We start from the raw sequence: 23,206 nt of genomic DNA, 5'->3' as shown, positions 1-23,206 counted from the left end.
TATTTAATAAAATATTAAAAGTAAAAAGTACTCAGCAGTTGCCCTGCTCCAGTTAACTGACTCCTCTCTTCCTCCCTTCTCCCATCTCATCTCCTTATCTCCTTGTCTCCTTGTCTCCTCCACTCTCAGGGCAACAACACCAACGTCACCTTGTTGAACTGCGTGCCCTACCCGCTGTCCAATCAGATGCATCCCAAGATCCACTCTGTGATGATCTTCCTGGTTTACTTCCTGATCCCTCTGACCATCATCTCGGTGTATTATTACCACATCGCCCGCACGCTCATCAAGAGCGCCCACGACATGCCGGGCGAGGTCAGCGAACACACCAAGAGACAGGTGAGGGAATGAATGAATAAATGAATGGACTAATGCAGGGGTCTTCAACGGTTTTTAAGCCAAGGACCCCTTAACTGAAAGAGAGATGGAGCAGGGACCCCTATTACATATATTGTATAAAATGAAGTTACATATTAAACTGGGTCTATAATATATATATACACATACACACTTTTTTTGCATAGAATACTAAGCTATTTAAATAATAATTGTTCGTATGATTTTAATGTTACACATACCTGTGGCACAGTGAATCTTTATGATTTAACTGTATCTGTGGGTGGCAATCTTAGAGACTACCTTACCTATAGATCAGTAAGCCTATCATCAGTGGGGATTTATATTTAATATGTTTGAGTTAATTGATAAAAAAACCTTTAAAATTTGCAATAATTTGGAGGCCCCCTGCAGTGACTTTGAGGACCCCCCCATGGGTCCCGGACCCCCTGTTGAAGATCTCTGGACTAATGAATGAATACAACATGAGCTGACAGGAGTCTGCAGGTTCTCACTTCAACCAAAGATCCTCTAGAGCAGTGTTTCTCAAATGGGGGTACGTGTTCCCCTAAGGGTACTTTGGAGGCTAGCAGGGGGTACGTGTCCACCTAGGGGTACTCTGGAGGACTGCAGGGGGTACGTGTCCCCCTAGTGGTACTTTGGAGGCCTGCAGGGGGTATGTGTCCCCCCTAGGGGTACTCTGGAGGCCTGCAGGGGGTACATATCCCCCTATAGGTACTGTGGAGGACTGCAGGGGGTACGTGTCCCCCTAGGGGTACTCTGGAGGACTGCAGGGGGTACGTGTCCCCCTAGTGGTACTTTGGAGGCCTGCTGGGGGTACGTGTCCCCCTAGGGGTACTTTGGAGGACTGCAGGGGGTACATATCCCCCTAGAGGTACTGTGGAGGACTGCAGGGGGTAAGTGTCCCCCTAGGGGTACTCTGGAGGACTGCAGAGGGTACGTGTCCCCCTAGGGGTACTCTGGAGGACTGCAGGGGGTACGTGTCCCCCTAGGGGTACTCTGGAGGACTGCAGAGGGTACGTGTCCCCCTAGGGGTACTCTGGAGGACTGCAGAGGGTACGTGTCCCCCTAGGGGTACTCTGGAGGACTGCAGGGGGTACGTGTCCCCCTAGGGGTACTCTGGAGGACTGCAGGGGGTAAGTGTCCCCCTAGGGGTACTCTGGAGGACTGCAGAGGGTAAGTGTCCCCCTAGGGGTACTCTGGAGGACTGCAGAGGGTACGTGTCCCCCTAGGGGTACTCTGGAGGACTGCAGAGGGTACGTGTCCCCCTAGGGGTACTCTGGAGGACTGCAGGGGGTACGTGAGCGCACGTTTTTTCGCTTTTTGTCCCTATTTTCGACCTGTTCTTGCCTTCCTTCCTTCCTTTTTCTTACTGTCTTCTTTTTTCTCCAAGTTTTTGTCGCTTTTTTCAAAAAACAATTCTGCCTTTTTCAAGGTTTTTGTCGCTTTTTTCGAAGTTTATCTTCCTTTCTACTGTGTTTTTTTTACTAGTCTGTCGCTTTCGTTACTATTTTCGACCTATTCTTGCCTTACTTCCTTCTTTCTACCGACTTTTTCCAAGTTTTTACGTTTTTTTTAAAGTTTTTGTTGCCTTTTTTCATCATCAGCATCAGTTTTTCAGTTACACGTTGCTGTTGTTTGGTAAATCTATCGCTGGTCAGGGGGTACTTGGCTTAAAAACACAATTAAAATAGGGTACATTATTGAAAAAAGTAGAGAACGAGTGATCTATACTAAAGACCAATGGTATGAAACGGTCCACACTTCCTGTCTCCTAAAGGGAACATCGTGTGGATGGATGAAAAGTTATATTTGTATAATCTATTAATATTTTCACAGCTAAAAGACACATTTAACATCACAGAGATCAGTTTTGTTAGGGCGTTCACCAACGTTACGTGATGTTCTCAAAACGCTCCTGTGGGTCGTGTTAGAGGGTTGATTGCGATATATGATCTCAACGCTAGATGGGAGAAATTCCCACACATTGGACCTTTAAAAAATCACTGCCCTGATATGTAATGAATCACAGAATAAATAAATATATAAAGTGAAGTGATTTTTTACTCTTGCAAAAGATAGTCTGGAAGTTTTTAGTTTAACGGGGATCGACTCGGCGCGAAGCTTTTTGCACCCACACCTTCAGAGGCCTTCGTAAATATTTGAGCCATGAATAAAAGGGAGGTTTAGTGGACTGTGTCAGCTGGAGAGAGTAATCACTTTACACCAGCCTGAGCCTCACAGATGGAGGAGAGGAGTGAATTATTCAAGAGCCAACAGCAGCCGGTCAGATCAGGTGAGATGAGTATGTCTGCTGTGTCCGCGGGGATTCCCACCCTAAAATCATCGTTGATGATGAAGTTTAACGCACAGCTCCACAGAGTCGTGTCACACTCCCCAAACTGTTGCCCAGTTTCTCCTTTTAACTGAAAACACAGTTTGTAGTCACTAATTATTCACGGGTGTTTTCAAACACATTCAAACTTTCAAAGAAGCTTCCTGCAGTTTTTCTCACAGTTTTATGTAGACTTTTTTTCAGCACACACCACACACGAACACACACACACACACACACACACACACACACACACACACACACACACACAACGCACACACACACACACCCACACACACACACACACACACACACACACACACACACACACACACACACACACACACACACACACACACACCAGGAAGTTGCCGAGCACTCTCAGAGCTTTCAATCAGGAGGACCCAAGGGGGGGTGAGCTTCGCTTCAGAACTCGAACCTCCTATGGCACCATTTTGATGCTACCTGGCCATCACCCACCGTTAGCATCCCATTGACTCCCATTCATTCTGGCGCCACTTTGACAGCGAATAACTTTACATCTGAAGCGTTTAAAGACTCTATTTGTCCGTTGTTTATTTCTAAAGAAACACGACAATGTATAAAAGGCTCCATTACCTTGTAGCTCACGTTATGGCTCCGTAGCAGACGCTTTTATAAAAATAGGCTAACGATTGGGTCATAATCACGAGACTTAATGTCACATAGTAGAGGAATTACCGTATAGTACAGGAGAAGCTCACAGGCAGTTTGGACTTCCATTAGCTGTTTAAGTTTAATTACTAATGTTAACTAGCATGTTAGTGATCAGTAATTAGCCTGTGTCTATGTTATCTCCTTACATATACCTACGCTCTCCGTCTCTGTAAAATTGGGAATGATTGAGATTTCTCTTGGCACAGCTACCAGAAGACTTCACACTTTCAGACAGGTTGCTCACGTCACATCTACGTCTTCAAGCTCAGTTGGAGGCTGCTCAGTAATGCTAGCGCTCACCGGAAAAGTGACTTCTAATATCCTTCACTGGTCTCCGTCCAGAGACACGGGGTCTGTTGGTCCATTCTTATATACTGTCTATGGGAGGACCAGGTGAAAGCTTACACACCGGTTAAGCCAGATTTATGGTTGTACGTAGACTACGCAGAGCCTACGTAAGAAACCTACATAAGAAACAAGAAACCAACGCCGTTGTGAGGATTTAAACTTGTGTGCTGGTGTGTCTGCATCGTTCTAGCACATCTTCTAAGAGAAAAGCAGGGCCGTGTGTGTGTGTGTGTGTGCTGGTTGTGTGTGTGCGTGCATGCATGCGTGGTAGAGCCAATTAGAGAGTGGCAGGAATTTGCCTCGGAGCGAGAACCGATTCTGGTGGTAGAGGTGGAGTATAGTTGTCCTATTCCTTGACCAGTCGGCTGTCCTAACCTTGCCTAGAAGTTAGGTACGTTACGTTACGTTATGGGATCCATAATAACGATTTCAGTGACACGTGGGACAAGAACGGGACACAAAGCCAGCTCTCCTGGGTGATAGTCCTGTGTTGTTTGACCCAACCACCACCCTGACCTGCCTCCTTACACAGTCTTTTGGGCTTTCTTACTACTCCCTACTGCTGTTTGTCTACATACTACTCTCTACTGCTGTTTATCTACATACTACTCTCTACTGTTGTTTATCTACATACTACTCTCTACTGTTGTCTCTCTACATACTACTTTCTACTGCTGTCTCTCTATATACTACTCTCTACTGCTGTCTCTCTACATACTAATCTCTACCGTTGTCTCTCTACATACTACTCTCTACTGCTGTCTCTCTACATACTACTCTCTACCGTTGTCTCTCTACATACTACTCTCTACCGTTGTCTCTCTACATACTACACTCTACCGTTGTCTCTCTACATACTACTCTCTACTGTTGTCTCTCTACATACTACTCTCTACTGTTCTCTACATACTACTCTCTACTGCTGTCTCTCTACATACTACTCTCTACTGTTGTCTCTCTACATACTACTCTCTACTGTTGTCTCTCTACATACTACTCTCTACTGTTGTCTCTCTACATACTACTCTCTACTGCTGTCTCTCTACATACTACTCTCTACTGTTCTCTTCATACTACTCTCTACTGCTGTCTACATACTACTCTCTACTGCTGTCTCTCTACATACTACTCTCTACTGCTGTCTCTCTACATACTACTCTCTACTGCTGTCTCTCTACATACTACTCTCTACTGCCGTCTCTCTACATACTACTCTCTACTGCTGTCTCTCTACATACTACTCTCTACTGTTGTCTCTCTACATACTACTCTCTACTGCTGTCTCTCTACATACTACTCTCTACTTTTGTCTCTCTACATACTACTCTCTACTGCTGTCTCTCTACATACTACTCTCTACTTCTGCCTCTCTACGTACTACTCTCTACTGTTGTCTCTCTTAAGACTACATCATCTTACAGCGCCGTGGTGGAGCTGCTGCTCTGCGTTCCATGTCGACACTAAAGGGGGATTTATGCGTTGGTATCCGACCACCGGTGGTTAGGGAAGCCGTCCGACTGAAGAAGGAGTCTTTCCGGGATATGTTATCCCAGAGGACTCCGGAGGCAGTTGCAGGGTACCGAAGGGCCCGAAGGGCTGCAGCCTCTGCCGTGAAAGAGGCAAAGCAGCGGGTGTGGGAGAAGTTTGGAGAAGACATGGAGAAGGACTTTCGGTCGGCACCAAGGTGCTTCTGGAAAACCGTTCGCCATCTCAGGAAGGGGAAGCGGGGAACCATCCAAGCTGTGTACAGTAAGGATAGGATACTGTTGACCTCAACTAAGGAGGTAATAGGGCGGTGGAAGGAGCACTTTGAGGAACTCCTGAATCCAACTAATACGCCCTCTATGTTAGAGGCAGAGCTGGAGGATGATGGGGGATCGTTGTCAATTTCCCAGGCGGAAGTCAATGATATAGTCAAACAACAGCGAAAGATGGATGGATGGATGGATGGATGGTGTCCGACGCTGAGAGGCACTGACCAATTGTTTTACGAGCTGGGAGTGAGAATGGGTTGGAAAAGAGCAGTGTCTGTGCATGTGTGTACACACACACACACACACACACACACACACACACACACACACACACACACACACACACACACACACACACACCTGTGACTGCTTCCATGGCTGCAAGTGTAGTCCCATCTGTGTAATCGAGTTTCTCCTCAGCTCAAAGCCATCTGGAAGTTTCGGGCTGCAGCTTCCATTAGAGACACGTTTGAGACAGATCGACACCTGCAGCGAGCAGTCAAGTTGTCATGTTTCCATAATGCTCCAAATTATGAAAAATGCGGAGCCAACATTTCCTCATTTGTGCACTTGTTATCCTGTTGGGCTGCAGATGAAATACAACACTGTTGATGACAGCAGATGATAAAGTCTCCCAAACAAACAGTATTCTGCATTCGTCATCAGGCAGTTAAAAAGTCTTCTGAATCATTTCCCTTTAACTTCATATAGTTGCAAATATGACAAAGCCAGTCCCCAAAATGTCAAACTAAAGACGCAATATGCCATTTTTTATAGTAAAAAAACACCTATATGAGCGTTTTCTGATCAATGATGTCTGTCTGTGTGTGTGTCTGTGTGTGTGTGCGTGTGTGTGTTTGTTTAACTATATTTGTGGGGTCCAAAAACCGGGAGTCCAGTATACCTCTGGGGTCCCGACAGCTTTGTGGGGCCAAAATGCTGGACCCCACAAGTTTAAAGGGCTGTTTGAGGGTTAAGACTTGGTTTTAGGATTAGGGATATAATTAGGTTATGGTTAGGGTAAGGGTTAAGGTTAAGCATTTAGTTGTGATGGTTAAGGTTAGGGTAAGGGGCTAGGGAATGCATTATGTCAATGATGGGTCCCCAAAAAGATAATGCCACAAACCTGAGTGTGTGTGTGTGTTTGTGTGTTTTCTTATCTCTGGGAACATAATGAATTAGATCTGCTCTCAGATAAGATAGTGGGCGTTTGGTATTAATGTGGCCGTCTGCAGTTAATGTACAATTTGTCTTCCAACCTCTACCGATGTGAAGATATGGCCTGTGAGTGAAGAAGCTTTTCCCCTTTTAAGAAAGCTCTGATAGCATCGTTCCCACACAATGAAGCACAGATTGGATTTAACCGTAATGAATGAGAAGACAAAGGGAGACACGGAGAGACATCAAAGTACTGATGAGATATTTAATGTTTGATAAGTTATTGGCTGGGCAGGATACAGGATGATCTATTTAGGATATACAGATAGAAGTTGTGTGTCAAGATTATTTGCAACTTTATTCTTTGTGAGCTGTATGCTTAATTGCGGACAATTTGTACACTTCATATTAGGAGTTTACCATTTCAGGCTGTTCTGATTCATATGTATTCCACGTATTTATTACTGTCGGCTCCACATTGAAGATCTTTGTAGGGAGGAGGTCGGGGGGTGTTTGGCTCCTAAAACACAGGGCTTTGAAGCCGGGGAGCAGAGTTCATGTCCCAGAAGAAGATAAGGAGAAAACACAAGACTTTCACCCAGGAAACAGGTGTTCATGTCCTGGAAGAAGTTAAGGAGAAAACACAAGACTTTCACCCAGGAAACAGGTGTTCGTGTCCTGAAGAAGTTAAGGAGAAAACACAAGACTTTCACCCAGGAAACAGGTGTTCGTGTCCTGAAGAAGTTAAGGAGAAAACACAAGACTTTCACCCATGAAACAGGTGTTCATGTCCTGAAGAAGTTAAGGAGAAAACACAAGACTTTCACCCAGGAAACAGGTGTTCATGTCCTGAAGAAGTTAAGGAGAAAACACAAGACTTTCACCCAGGAAACAGGTGTTCATGTCCTGGGAGCACTACTTAATGGGTCCACTGTTTTAACCCCCAGGGTTTTCTCTACTCTTAACAAACGTCGCCAAATGAAGATCATCTTTTGTTGGCTAAACTCAGTAAAGAGGCATTGGTAGACCAGACAGCAACTTCGGCGTGTTACGAAGTGTAACCATAATCATTTCTTCATGGCCCTGGTTCTATCTAATTAAAACAGGAAAGTTCCTAAACGGTTTCCCCAAAGTTGGAAAACCCTCATGTGTAAAATATAATTAAACAACCACAGGACTTTCAACCAGGAGACCGGGGTTCAAGTTCCATTTAAAATAAAAAGTAAACTTTCAGAACATACGCAACTATGTCTTGGTCTGCGTAACCGGTAGTTAAGTAATGTAACAGATCATTTTAATGCAAACCACCATCTTTTTCCATACTTAAAGTGGCACTATGTAATTTTGGCAATTTCTTCGCTGTTTTCCCGCTTTTTGCTCGCAGGCTTCTCTATAGAGCTCCCCCTACAGCTTAGCAATAGATATTGGCAACGCTGTCGTAAAAACTCGTTGGCGACTCTCCCCCCTCCCATCTTCTCCCTCTGGTCATGTGCATTTGTTTTCAAAGAAGCCGGTGAACGCACGCAGCTATGTCCACTGAGGTTTTTCTATCCTGGGTCTGTAACATTATTCTTTTTTCCTACAATGGCCTTAGAACGCTGTCGGAGCAGAAACAACTTGTGTTTGCCAAAATCAAGCTGACAAGAAACTCTGTGGCAGATAATGTTTCTGATCAAAGATACTTACAAGTGCAACAGCGAGTACGCCAGGTCAGCATCGCATTAGCAGGCTTCTGTTTGTCTCAGTTCTCGCCATTCTGAAAACTCAGGTCTGATGTTTACTCGTGTCTGTCAGTCTGCCTTTTCCTCTTTCTCTGTTCCTACGACAATGCTTTCTGCTTTTTTTTTTGCCAGCTCAGCCATAACGATAGTGTGAAAAACTCCATCTCTATCTTGTTCTTATAGCTAGCCGGTTCCTGGATGTGTGCAGTGCCGTGAAGCAATTTGTTACATTGGAAGATATGATATCAGGCGATACTTCCTGACGCTGAGGGCCCAAAGTTGCAAGGGTGGTTTTTCCGCTCACAGACCCTACGGGGGAGCGAGACGACCACCATTCAACCTGAAAAAAGTCAAATAATCATTCCAATGACTCTGAAGCTGTTCAGTTAAGGTAAATTAGCAAACAGAAATGGTGCTTTTCTACCTTTCTTTGGAACACTGTTGACTACTTCTAAGTATGACTGCTTATGGAACAGACAAAGTTGAGATTGCTAATCTGTAGCAACAGTCGTCGCACTAACCAACCATCAGAGTGTGTTTTTCACATCTCAGTGAGCGTCTCTGATGATCCTCCTCTCAGCTCTCAGCGTCAGCGGTTGATTCACTGTTTGTTCGTCAGTGACTCTCCATTAACCCAGAGATTGTCGAGGTCAACCTCACTGCAGAGTGTCGTTTCAGACCTGCAGAGCCACATGGGGCTGCAGCAGAGAGTCACGTGGATGACTCTCCCTTCAGTATTTATGAGTTTTTAGGGTGACACCTTCAGCTAACGGGCTCCACACAGAGTATCAGATATATCACTACTACCACAACACGTCTATACCTTTACCTACTGCAGCTACCTCTACTGTCCTCTTGAGTCTGTTGGGGAAGTCCAAGGCAATATTTGTATTTATGTTCATTGGTAAATGCGTGGCAAGCATGTACAGCTGTCTGTAATTTCAATGTTAGGTGGGTTCCTTTTACAAGCCCTGAAGGTTTTCATAAGAGATTTGAAAAATTTCAAAAAGGGAACATCCACAAATTTTCTCTTTAAGATAAGATAAAAATAACACCTAGCCATGTAGGCACCAAAATTTGTCTTGCAATTCAAGCTCCAAAACAACATGAAGACAAAACATATCAGGCATCATTAAAAACATGAATAACTAGAAAATGCATTTCCTGCAGAAAATGCTCGTGAATGCTGAAAAGCTAAATTGCTAAAGCTAAACTAGATTGCTGGTTTTAATGCGTAAGAAGAAGGTAAAGCAGTGAGAATAGCTGAAAAAGTGGGAATGGTTTAAATTAGTATACATTTCATTAAAATGTTAAAGTGCTCATATTATGCTCCAAACAGCTCTACTGTAGTCCAGCCTTTACTTCAGAGACAAACACTCGTCACTTTGTAACACACATTATAATGCTCGCCTAGCTGCTAGCTTGGCATGGCCTCATACTCTGCTTCTGACTGGCTAGTAGTCCTTACCTAGGTACTGTCAGGGCATGCCCTCGTACTCTGCAATGGACAAGCTAGAAATAGGCTTGTTCGAGATGAGCCAGATCTGCGCAGAATCGATCGACGGCGATCACCGCCCAATGCATGCCGGTTAGATTTGTGTCCGACTTGCTCTGACGTCATACACACGTGGGCAACGATAATCTCACAAGATCAAGGCGGCCGCAGTTTTTAGAGCCAGGCATTGCAGTTGGTCTCCACCGACTGCAAGACCCAGGCGGACCCAGGGCATGCTGGGAAACGCCGGCCTCTCAGCTGATCTAACAGCTGATTGGTTCAGAATCGACTCAACATGATGACGTTTTATATAAACTTTTTATTGATTTTGGAGGGATGTTAACTGCGATTTGTCTGATTTAAAGGCTTATTCTGTACAAACCACATGTTGTGTGACTGATAGTTATGTTCAGAAGTCAGAGAGACCAAATCCGTTCAGATTACGGATCATCACAGTGTGTTGATTAAAATCAGCAACAGATCGCATGTAGAGCATTCTGACAGCTACTCTGTCATAATAAAAACAACTGGAGACTGGGTACAAGCAGATTTATGGGTCTGATAACATTTTATTAAATCGGAATTGGACCACAGTGTTTTAGTCACCGCCCCCGGCTGCTGCCGCCTGCTCTCGTCCGCTTTACAGGCGAGGCGCAGTTCATTTCGAACGAGCTTAGTGCTTACCTAAGTACTGTGCATGTGCGACTCCCAACAAAGATAGGACAGAAGTGCGATGCCTACACAGGGTGAAAAGAGGAGCTGCAGCAATATGTAATACAACAAAAATATGATGTTTTCTGAAAATTAAACCACATAAACCTACTCTGATACAACCTCTAAATACAATTATGAACCCAAAAATGAGCATAATATGAGCACTTTAAATAATACCAAAAATGTATGAAACAAAAGTGGAATATTTTAAGGTTTTCTAAAAAAGCTGCCGCTACACTGAATTGCTGAGTGAAGTTGTAGAAAAATGTGCAAAAGTGGGAATCGTTCTAATTAATATGAATGTCTTTAAAAAGTTGAATATTATTATTGAGACAATTTTCCAAAGCTTCCCACTCTAGTGACGTCATCACCTACTAAGCCAGCAATACTCACTTCATTATTAGCACGGAAAAAGCCTGAATGAAATGCTAAACTTAAACAGTAATACCACAAAAACAGTAAAAGATATCATGAAGCTGAATACAACTGTAATAGCTAAAGGTTTTGTGAACAGTTTGAAGTTTGAATGATGTCTGTAGGTAAAAGTATGTGGGAGGAGAAGCATTTCAAAAAGGAAGAACCCTGAAGAGGATTTAAAGATTGCTCCATTCGCTTTAATGTAAAATAAAACTTTTAAAAAGCTTAATATTTAAAAAAGTATAAATAGCGAAAAAAAAGTTGAAGAGTTTCAATCATGTGCTTAAAGAGCTGAACATTTGGAGATATGAATGATTTTTGTAGCTGAAAGTATGCAGATGTTAGAGGCGACCAAAGAAAGATGAAGAATAAAGAATGGATAATAATACTATGAATGGTGCTGAATCAGCATTCACACAATTAATATGATGGGGGCCCAGCCCTGTAAGAGTGGTCATGAATATATTCCTATTGCTGTAGGACAAATGTGGGCCTCACTCAACAGAAACCTGCATTTGTTGCGCAATACATGGGCATCAGGTTATATGCAAATACCCTTAAAAGGTGAATTTACGAAGATATGTAAAAAATAAAAATCCCTTAGACCTTAGAGGGTTGAAATATTTATATTCACTTGTAAATTTGTAGTAGGCATTGTGCAGCTGTCTTTATTTTAATGTTACGTGGGTTCCTTTTACGAGCCCTCCAGGTTTTTTTCCAGTGCATTTTCTTACTGTATGTTATTGAATATTTTTTTTATATGCAAAAATAAAAAGGCAAAGACATAACACACACACATGAAGTTGCATATATGCAAGGAAATACAGGTAGAAAAGTATATATTAATACCTCTGACACACATTTTTTACACACATTCACATAATCCACCCTTCCAGAGGAGTTGTGGCCTGAAGCTGCAGGCGTCTGAGAGGATCTTTGGAAAACCGCCAAACTCTGCCGGACCGCTGGCAGCAAATCAGAGCAAATACAAATCAGCAGCAGCCAGACTGGAGAGCAGAGATGATCCCTGCTCAGCAGTCAGCAGAGTTTGCTGTTAGTTAACTTTAAAAAGTCAGTCTAGGAGAGATGCCTACTTAATGATGATAGGCTGTTCTTCACAGAGCAGAATCTAATTAAGTAAACAAGTGTTCGTTGTGAAAAGTAACTCCTACAAATGTAATGTTCCTCCATTCAATTTTCCAGCAAACTGTTCTTATCCTTTTATTGTGTGCAAATTATGTTTTGATGGCATCGCTGCAGAGATGTCTGAGGGTCAGACTCCAAAAAGATTAGTCACATTTCTACTCCCCAACATACAGTCTAAAGCACTTATCAACAAGATCCAGATATGGGGACTGGGAAGGATCCCAACAGAGATAGATCTTTTTGTTAAAGAGTAAGATCCTTTTTGTTTAACATGAAAAAGCCCCAAAATCACCATCACCAAACCCACCAGACTCCATATAAATAATCATGACTTTTAGCGTGTATAGAGCCAGCATATTTCCACCAGACTCCATGTAAATAATCAGGACTTTTAGCGTGTATAGAGCCAGCATATTTCCACATGTAAATGGTTGAATTAAGGGTTTATTTCAACCAAACCAGAGTGTTGATTGTTGGAACAGTGGAAAGATGAACCAAGACGGCTTTTGATAGTTTTATTTAGTTTCTGTCCACTTTGAATCAAGTGTGTTTTATGATAATAAAAGTACTGATTATTGAACATGACTTGTAGGCCGTTATATTGTTGGCTAGTTTCATTTAGAATAAAACATCAGATTTTATAAACTACATGTGTTTTGTGTGCAGAAATGTTGTTTAAAGTAACTAGTAAAAGTAACTAGTAACTAAAGCTGTAACAGATGAATATAGTGGAGTAAAAAATACAATATTTCTCTCTGAAATGTAGCAGAGTAGAAGGAGAAAGTGGCATGAAAAGAAAAGACTCAAGTAAAGTACAAGTACCTCAACATTTGGACTTGAGTACAGTACTGGAGTAAATGAACTTAGTTACATTCCACCGCTGCAAGAGCAAAGTAACAGAAAATTTCCGGTTTCTTCTTTCTGAGCTCTGCAAAATCCTCCAGCTGAACGTCAGAAGGTCAGGAGGTCTGATGCGTTCGACTTCTGCGGTACACGGAGAAGCACTTTGAAAACGACTGCTGACATTTTTACGTGTTTGTGTCGAGTTGAATCCCTACGTGCCGAGATAGCTGACCTGTGCAAAGTGCATATGAAGGACATAATTGACCTTTTCCATGTGTCTCTGAGAATCTGCGAGCATCCGCCTGACGAGGGCAAACTCCTCGCTCGACGCTTAATGCATTTGATGTTTAAACATGATCCATTTTCGTCCTACGTCCATCTCTTGCACTGTTTCCGTCCATTTCATCATGAGACATTTGGAGGAAGCTTTTAGTATTCAGGTCCCAGTGGGAGTCAAACCTTTTTTCCTGTCAAGAATGATCAAATTTTCCCAACAAAATAAGTTAGTGTTGGTGTAAAATGACTGCTCTTTAGGCAAGCAGTTTGTATCATGGGTGATTGATTTTTAAGCTTTAATGTAAAAATCTGAAGTCTAAAGTCTTTTGTAGCTCACACTGTTAATAATTTGACTGTAAATTTACAATAAATTGCAGGTTACCAGTCTCCATAATGCACATGAATTGTATCGCATTAACAACACCAGGCTCTCATTTGTGACGACTGCAGAATCTCTTTCTCGCTGCATCTCATGTTGCTTAAATTGCCTTCTCAGGTTTTCCACTTGCCTCTCTTCCTCGCGTCTTAGTTCCTCCCACCGAAGAGGCACGGGAGAGACGCGAGGAAATCATGGGAGGAGAGAGGAAACAACAAAATGTGTTTTTAGAGGGATGAGACGTCATTTCCTCTGAAGCATAACATAAATTAGTCAGCTGTTTGGGCGGAGTTAGCAACTCCTTCAGCTGCACAGCTTCTGGGAAGGCTGTTCTCTCTATCCTCGCCTATAGTTCCTTGATGATCCCTCCTCGTTGCTCGCTCCTCGTTTCTTTTTTTTATATCCCTGCTCCTCCATGTCTGGGAGATGTTACAGGAGCCTTAGGAGTTGCACCAACAGGCTCAGAAACAGCTTTTTTCACAACACGATAACGCTGCTCAACACCAAGACCCAACACTTGTTCCTGCGCTTCCCCGCTTGGACTATGGACTATCTGACTACCTCTGATCACTATGCATTTTATTAATGCACTTTAACAATGGACTAACATGATCATACTGCATTCTGTGTTTTATGTCTTCTTTAAGCACTGCTATAAAGAAAAAGCACTTTTAATTATTGCACTACTGGTTAGATGTTGAACTGCATTTTGTGTTCTACAGGTTGTCCTTACTTGTGCAATGACAATAAAGTTAAAATCGAATCTAATCTAATCCAGATGGAGACGAGGAAGCGTTTGGCCAAGATTGTGTTGGTGTTCGTTGGCCTTTTCGCCCTGTGCTGGTTCCCCAACCACGTGCTCTACATGTACCGCTCCTTCCACTACCACCAGATGGATCTGTCGCTGGCTCACCTCGTCATCACCCTGCTGGCCAGAGTCCTCAGCTTCTCCTCGTCCTGCGTCAACCCGTTCGCTCTCTACCTGCTCAGCGAGAGCTTCCGCAGACACTTCAACAGGTTGGGTCTATTTTCAGACATGAGTTTCTTAAACTACCTCAAATAACCCTGACAATTTAATCAATTGGTTGTATACAACAACCATTTCTACAAGGATAAGGCTGGTATTATTGTTCATGTTTCTTATTGCCAACTAAGCATGGGCTGGTTACCAGTTTCAAGGTATACTACGGTTTGAAAAAGTCACTGTTTCAACTTATATTTTCCGTCATACCGTTCCTGCTGCATAAGCTGTTTTCTTCTTCAAGGACACAAAGTGCAGTTTAGAAATCCCTGTCCCTGCCAGTCTGTAGTCAGTCTGCAGTGTGTTTAAAAATTAAATACATTATGTTCAATGGAAAACAAGTTGTTTTTTTACCCAGACATTTCAAAGTAATACATTTTAAATCTGTAATTGCAATTCCTTGAAACCATGATATTTTGCTAAAGGTTATCATACCATCAGAATATTATGTCCCACGCCTATTGCCAACAAATTCCATAAAAAGACAATCATTTAGTTAGGGTTAGGACAAGATCATGGGTTAGGGTTAAAAGAAGTGTGTTTGTAACATAACTGTGACGCACAGGAAACAAGCCACGGCCTCCTGGGTGAAAGTCCTGAGTTTGTTTGACCCATCCACCAACTCAACATTCTGAATACATGGACTTTGTTGCTCTTTCTTCTGGACCACTTGCTCTGAGTGTCTAATATTGTCGCAGATGGGTTTACAGTTGAAAGCCTGTTGCATTTAATACAGATGCCCAAGGGTGCCTTGTGTGTCGGTATCAAACGTCGGTATTAAATGCAAAAAGACCAAACCAATGTGTTAGTCCACCTCTGAATACTTTCTGACCTTCTGTCTGTGCCTCTCAGCTCCAAGCCCATTAGTTCCTACTGAAGACGGAATTTTTTTTTTTAAAGTATAGTTTGCCAAGTTAATTCAAAGCTCCTATTGAATTTCACCGTTGATGCAGAAACATTCAGATCTGAAATTCTCAAACATCTCTTTTAATAGTTTCAATATTTTTAGGTTTGTCACTAAGCGGCTTCCACATTTTAGCACGCAGTTTGACTGGATGCTCAACATTTGGGACAAACAAAGCGTATCTATCTATTCATCTGTCTGTCCGTCCATCCGTCCGTCTGTCTACCATAAAAAAGATGGAAAACATGCAGTGGGTGATCGCTTATTGATTGTATCTGTAAAATGCAAATAAGATATATTGGATCAAAACGCCTGCAGTCAGCGGAGGAAGGCTGCTGCTCAGTATTGGCAGGATGTTGCTGATGTCTTGACGTCTGTGTACAAACCATGCTAAATTGCAGTTATAAAGTAATCAAAACTTTCCAAAGGCTGAACATTTATAGAACTCAGATATAATTCAGGAAAAAAAAAACAGACAGCGAGAACTTCCATTTTAACTGTAAATTGACTCTATAACCTCGTCGTAAGATGAAGCAATAATGGCTTTGTCATTTTCTAAATCTCTTTCTGAGTGCTACTTCTTCCACTAAACATGATTATCCTACCTCGGCAAGATGGAAACCTTCTTCCAAACTCTGGGACAATCCTCCTAAAACCCAGAGACGGACTTTGTGCTTTGTACAGGAAATAAGATATGCCTTCAGGAAGCAATTATAAAAGGGGCTGTAGCATGAAGCACTAAATGCACATGTCTTTGTATTTACTTTTAATTATTCAAAAGAACGTTTAAACTGAACTATGTTTTAAATCCAAAGTGTGAGGATTTCCATAAAGTACAGACATGTTAAGCCTTCACCTTCTGTACACGGGGAGCTCATTAACCAAGACTGACTACTGGAGTCAAATGGTTTCATTTTTTTCCTGCTGCAATGCCGACTTTCCATGGAGGCAGCAATTGACGATTAGGGCTGGGTATCGCCAAAGATTTCCTGAATCGATTTGATTCCAATTCACAAGGTCCTGATTTGATTTGATTGGATTTCTCCATACATCCATCTTCGTCCGCTTATCCGGGGTCTGGTTGAGGGGGCAGCAGCTCCATCAGGGGACCCCAAACATCCCTTTCCCAAGCCACATTAACCAGCTCTGACTGGGGGATCCCGAGGTGTTACCAGGCCAGGTTGGAAAAATAATCCCTCCACCTAGTCTTGGGTCTTCCCCGAGCCACATTAACCAGCTCTGACTGGGCGATCCCGAGGCGTTCCCAGGCCAGGTTGGAGATATAAACCCTCCACCTAGTCCTGGGTCTTCCCCGAGGCCTCCTCCCAGCTGGACGTGCCTTGAACACCTCCCTAGGTAGGCGCCCAGGGGGCATCCTTACCAGATGCCCAAACCACCTCAACTGGCTCCTTTCAATGCAAAGGAGCAGTGGCTCTACTCTGAGTTCCTCACGGATGACTGAGCTTCTCACCCTCTCTCTAAGGGAGACGCCAGCCACCCTCCTGAGGAAACACATTTCGGCCGCTTGTACCCTGGATCTCGTGATTCGTAATTGATTAAATATCGATTCAATCAAGGATATTTCAGTTAAAATACCAGTTTATACAATTCAATTTCCTTTTATATACTTGGATATGAACAAGAACTAAGGTAACGTAAATTGTACAAGGAACCCTCTAAACTGCTGCTCTATTAAAAATGTTAATGTTGTCGTTAAGAATTGACCCCAAAGCAGTTACATAGAGATAGAAAAAAATGTACAAGTTCTTTTATTCCCTCTCCAACATTTCGCCTATCTTTGGAGCGTTAACACAACATGGATTCCTTAATCCTTCTTGTTTAATTCAATACCAATATCTTCACTCTAGTTTAAAAACAGAGCTGCAGATTTTGTTCTCAATTAACTATAAAATGTCAGAAAATATTGAAAAAGTGATTGTTGTGCCTCCTCACTATTCTGTTTCATGGAAAGAATCCAGTTCGGTGACTTCAGGATTAAGGGCCCTATCTTGCACCCGGCACGGCACTAAGTCCAACGCAAGTGTCTTTGCTAGTTTAAGACCGACGCAGTTGTCAGTTTCCCATCCAGCGCCCATGTTGTTTAAATAGCAAACCATCTTTGCGCCAATAGGTGTGCTGGTCTTACAGGGAGGTGTGTTCAGATGCATTCTGGGCTTATTGCTATCTTGAGGCAGCGGGAAGTGATCGCACCATTGACCAACAAAAACCTGGTCTAAAGTCAATAGCGCTATGTTAATTATTTTAACAGCAAATTAGTAAAATGCTCCTAGACTCAGCACACTCACACTATGCTTGTTACACACACAGGGACGCACAGCAGCACACACACATGCAGAAAATTACAAATACAAATATTACTGTGCAAATCCGCCGTCATAATAGCAATGCACCAAGGTACAAACATGCCTGGCTTTTAAAGGGAATGGGAGATGACACTCTGATTGGTTTATTGCATGTTACGCCCAAAAAACCTTTTTTTCTGCCGTCAAAGCAAAAGTGGATTTGGACACGCCCTAAACGCACCTGCGCCATGTGCTGCACGTGAGCTTTGGATAAAAGCGTCAGCTAAATGACATGTAATGTAATGCAATGTAATGTAATGCTTAGATTGTTAAAATAAGGCACTGTATCTCTTTCAATCTTTTTGCGGACAATGTTGTTTTGGTGGCTTCACTACAGAACATACCTGAACTAGAGCTGTAATCGGGCCTTAAAAGTACGGCCCGAAAAGGCCCGAGACCCGACAGAGTTCGGCCCGAGCCCGACAGAGTTCGGCCCGAGCCCGACCCGTACATTTTGATTGACAGCTTTTTAAAAGCCCAAACCCGTTTACAGCCCGACTGTAAATGCCGTCTATCAGCATCATTAGAGTCGGACACGCGCTTCGCACCGCATCGGCGGAAAAGGGAGAGAAAGAAAAAAGAGACTGCGCCGCACGCACACAGCTCCTTTGTCTTTCGTAAAAAATTAGTCATTTATACATGTTTTAACATCATTTATTCATGAATAACGGAGGCTATAGGCCACTTGGAAGTTGGAACAAAGAAATTAATTAAGTCCTCCAGAGACCAGCCTCCGTTTCACCTCCTCAGGATCCATTTTCACGCTAATCGAAACGCATCAACTGACCGCTCATATACCATGCAGCCCGAAGCGCAAGCCCGAGCCCGGCCCGAGCCCGTGAAAAATAATAGAAATTAAGCCCGAACCTGTCGGGTCCCATCGGGTCCCGTCAGGTTCGGGCAAAGATCTTCAGCTCTAACCTGAACTGGATGCAATCCATTGTGAGAAGTCTACTGTAATGGTACTCTGCCAGAAAACGGGGGATTGCTCAGTTTCTGTAATTTGGTGCTAATTTTAGGGTAAATAACATTTTTCTTGTCCAATTAAAACTAAGTAAACATTAATTATAGAAGACTTAATTCTCTATTTGTTGGATTGTGCATGTAGAAACATTTTACATGTGTGCTTGTCCTTTTGAGCTGAGCTAAAAGACTCCAGGTTATACAAGTAGTATTATGAATTAATTAAATTAACCGATTGAACACTGTATTCCCCTCGTCTATAGTTCATTCATGTATTTAACCTTTATTTATACTCGAGAGATCATTGAGGGGGCGGTCCTTATTTACAACATCAAGTCAAATTACAAAGACAAAAAACTAAACAACAAAGAGAAGAAGCAACATCATCTTAAGGACAACAGAAAGCTACCAACACTTACTTAATTAGAAGATATATTTGATAAATAAATTGGGATAATTAGGATGTAAAAGAAAGTACAATTATGTAAAGCAATTACAAGAAGTACAAGATGTTTGGAGGTTTAAAACCAGATTTCTAAAATGTCCAAAAGGCACAAGTGATCCAAAATTATAGGACATGACATCCCATCTGTAGCCTCTATCTACGCCACGCGGACAAGCCATAAAGCGCAGAAAGTGCTAGATGACCCCTCCCACCCTGCTAGGTCCCTATTCCAACTACTATCCTCTGCAGTCTCAGGGGCAAAACATCCCACTTTTGTAACAGTACTTACCCCACCACTATTAGGCTCCTTAATGCTCAGGCAACTTGCAAAGTTAACCTGTACTAAATGCACCTTATTCAAATGCACGTTATAGACTGCAGAAGACAGATTTTTATGAATACCTATATATTTTAGTGCTGTCAGTTAAACGCGTTATTAACGGTGTTAACGTAAACCCATTTTAACGGCATCAACTATATATATATATATATATATATATATATATATATATATATATATATATATATATACATATATAAATAAAAAAATAAATACTAAACAATTACAAATCTTAAAGTCAAGTTCATAAAGTAACTTTCTTTGCATTCATTTGATTCCCAATCAAGATACACTGGTAAGAATTGCTTTCCTTTGTCAATATGTACTTAAAAACAGTTCTGAAATGCAAAATAATAAAATTTTATTCATGTGATAAAACATGTGATTTATCACGATTAACTATAGAAATTCGCGATTAAAAAAAAATGTATCGTTTGACAGCCCATATATATATATACATATATATATATATATATACATATATATATATATATATTTATATATATATATATATATATATATATATATATATATATATATATATATATATATATATACATACACTCACCTAAAAGATTATTAGGAACACCATACTAATACCGTGTTTGACCCTATCCTATCAATATGGGCCAACATTTCTAAAGAATGCTTCCAGCAACTTGTTGAATCAATGACACTAAGAATTAAGGTGGTTCTGAAGGCGAAAGGGATTCGCCACACCATTACACCCCCACCACCAGCTTGCACAGTGGTAACAAGGCATGACGGATCCATGTTCTCATTCTCGCTCATGCAAATTGTAGCCTCATTTTCCTAATTTTAGTGGAGATGAGTGGTACCCTGTGGGTGCTGGTGTTGCCCATCCGCCTCAAGGTTGTGCGTGTTGTGGCTTCACAAATGCTTTGCTGCATACCTCGGTTGTAACGAGTGGTTATTTGAGTCAAAGTTGATCTTCTATCAGCTGGAATCAGTCGGCCCATTCTCCTCTGACCTCTAGCATCAACGAGGCATTTTCGCCCCCCAGGACTGCCGCATTCTGGAGGTTTTTCCTTTTTCAGACCATTCATTGTAAACCCTAGAAATGGTTGTGCGTTAAAATCCCAGTAACTGAGCAGATAGTGAAATACTCAGACCAGCCCTTCTGGCACCAACAACCATGCCACACTCAAAGTTGCTTAGATCACCTTTCTTTCTCATTCTGACATTCAGTTTGGAGTTCAGGAGATTGTCTAGACCTGGACCACACTTCTAAATGCATTGAAGCAGCTGCCATGTAATTGGTTGATTAGATAATTTCATTAACGTGAAATTTAACAGGTGTTCCTAATAATCCTTTAGGTGAGTGTGTGTGTGTGTGTTTGTGTGTGTGTGAGTGTACACACATACACACACACACACACACACACACACACACACACACACACACACACACACACACACACACACACACACACACACACACACACACAAGGAACATCGGGAAAGGCCTTTAAGCTTTGTGTACTCTGTTAACTCTTTCTTCTTCTTGCTTGCACAGTCAGCTGCGATGTGGTCGAGGTCCCCGCCCAGAGCGCCACGCCAGCTACCTGCATAGCACCTCCCACATCCGTCTCACCTCCGTCAAGAAGCCCGCGCACAACGCCGCGAACAGCGCTCCGGCAGCCAACGGCAACTCCAACAGACAGGAAGTGGCTCTGTGAAGTGGGAGGCTGCTTATCTTCACCTTCACCTCATCCTGGGAGTTTTCTGCAAACATTATGACTCGTACAGCCCTGAGACCAGGAGAGGTATTTGTGTGGATGGATAGAGGTAGATCTACAGGCCTTGTTCCGGATGAATGATTGTACCAATTGCTCCTGTCACACTGGACTTCATCATCTACATCCTGAACTTGGAAACCAAACAAAAAGTGCCTCTTGGAAATACAAGTTCAGACATCAAAGGGGATGGCAAAATCCCAAACTAAAATTTTCTACAGCCACAATGTTTGCTAGGAGTATATATCTTAAAGTTACAAAAAGTTAAAACTGCAAGGCAAGGTTTAACAAACTACAAGGATAAGAGGACAGTCTTATTGACAGCATGGTTACCAAAATAGCATGTCTGCTGTGAAAGCTTGTTTCGCTGTTGCTGGAATGCTCATCATCGATTGATCTAAAAAGCCATTTTCATCTATTTGGTGACACTGCATTGATCCAAGGAGAGAGGGAGGATTCTGGTCAGTTTGTCTGCTGTCTCTTGATAAGGAGGGTCAGAGACCTCAGAGACGTGAGCGAGTCCATGTCTTATCCAAGGATATTTCGGAGAATATTGTGATCATTGGAGGTTTAAACGTTTGACTCTCTCTCTGAACTCCAGCTATACAACTATTTTGGAGATGAATGCAATGGATTTGTAGCAGATAAAAACTACCCAAAGCCTTGTACACCAAAATATCTGTGTGGAGGAAAAATAAAGGTTTGGTTTGTGGCTCTGTTGATCTCTGGGTTCACCAGGTATACCTGTGTTTTAGTTCTTGTAAAAGATGCGACTGTAGCTCCAGTTGAACACTGTCTCTATTTTCCCTCCCATAAACCACATAATATATAATGAAGACCTTCTTCAAGCAAAGATGATGTGACATCCATCAGTGATGAGACACATTTCTTCAGGGTAACTCAATATTCAACATGTTCCAACTAAAGTAAAACCACTTGTCTGTCATGTGTTGGGATAATCTGACTTATCTCGAGTGACACAATCTTCTCCAAGCTCTTTTAAACATGCAAAAAAAGAGCCTGACAGCCTAAAGAGCTCTTCCTGGTGGATGCACAGATTAACAGCTCAATGTATACAGTTAGCGTCAGTGCTTTGTGCTGTGTTGCTGCTTTTGGCATGAACGGACAGGTGATGAATATCGATGTGCTGTATATTCAAAACACACACACCACAAAGATGATTATGTGACATTTTTGATGTTTTTGATTTACTTCCTTAGATGTTTGATGTGTTTTTCAGTGAAGGGCATGTTTCACGTTTCTGTGTTGGGAAATTCTGCTTGAATCTCATAAACACATATAATAAATGTTCCTATGTAAGACTGTGAGTCCCAGACTGCAGCAATATCCTCATACTTAAAAAGAAAATGTTTTTTGTAAGCCACTTTAAAATACATGTGTCAGAGCAGACTAACCACTGCTTGTCACCCCAGGCTTCTAGCTCCTAAATAGACAATCAGGTGTAAGTGGAGCTGAAATTACAGTATAGTTAAGTGGGTGTCAACCTCTTGGTGGCTGTCATTATGCCAGATGTAAAGAGCGGTGGGTGGCGAGACAGCTGTTGGCTCCTCAAAACGTCTGACGTGTCATTATCTGGGGGTCAGGTTTTGAAAGTGAAGAAAGGGTTCATTGATTTACTTTGACAGGATTTTCCACAGGGATTTAACCTGTGACTCATACTGTCTTATTGTATCTATCTAAAAGGTGCCGTAGGTAGGATTTCAAAGATCCAGGACTATCGACAGTTAGACCTTCCCCCTGGCCCTGATTGGTGCAT

General features: G+C 42.3%; 1 protein-coding gene across 1 annotated transcript in view; it reads left to right on the top strand.

The window, feature by feature from the left end:
* The window catches only part of nmbr (neuromedin B receptor), a 56,140-nt gene extending 33,134 nt beyond the window's left edge, over positions 1-23,006 (top strand). Inside the window, exons 3-5 of the mRNA XM_039781111.1 lie at positions 130-339; positions 14,415-14,653; positions 21,210-23,006. Of these exons, the coding sequence (XP_039637045.1) occupies positions 130-339; positions 14,415-14,653; positions 21,210-21,372 (612 nt within the window). The 3' untranslated portion in view covers positions 21,373-23,006. The remainder of the gene's footprint in view (positions 1-129; positions 340-14,414; positions 14,654-21,209) is intronic.
* The last annotated feature ends 200 nt before the right edge of the window (positions 23,007-23,206 follow it).

The sequence above is a fragment of the Perca fluviatilis genome, chromosome 18 (genome assembly GCF_010015445.1).
Source record: "Perca fluviatilis chromosome 18, GENO_Pfluv_1.0, whole genome shotgun sequence".
Lineage (NCBI taxonomy): Eukaryota > Metazoa > Chordata > Actinopteri > Perciformes > Percidae > Perca > Perca fluviatilis.
This window is presented reverse-complemented; position numbering and strand designations above follow the sequence as displayed.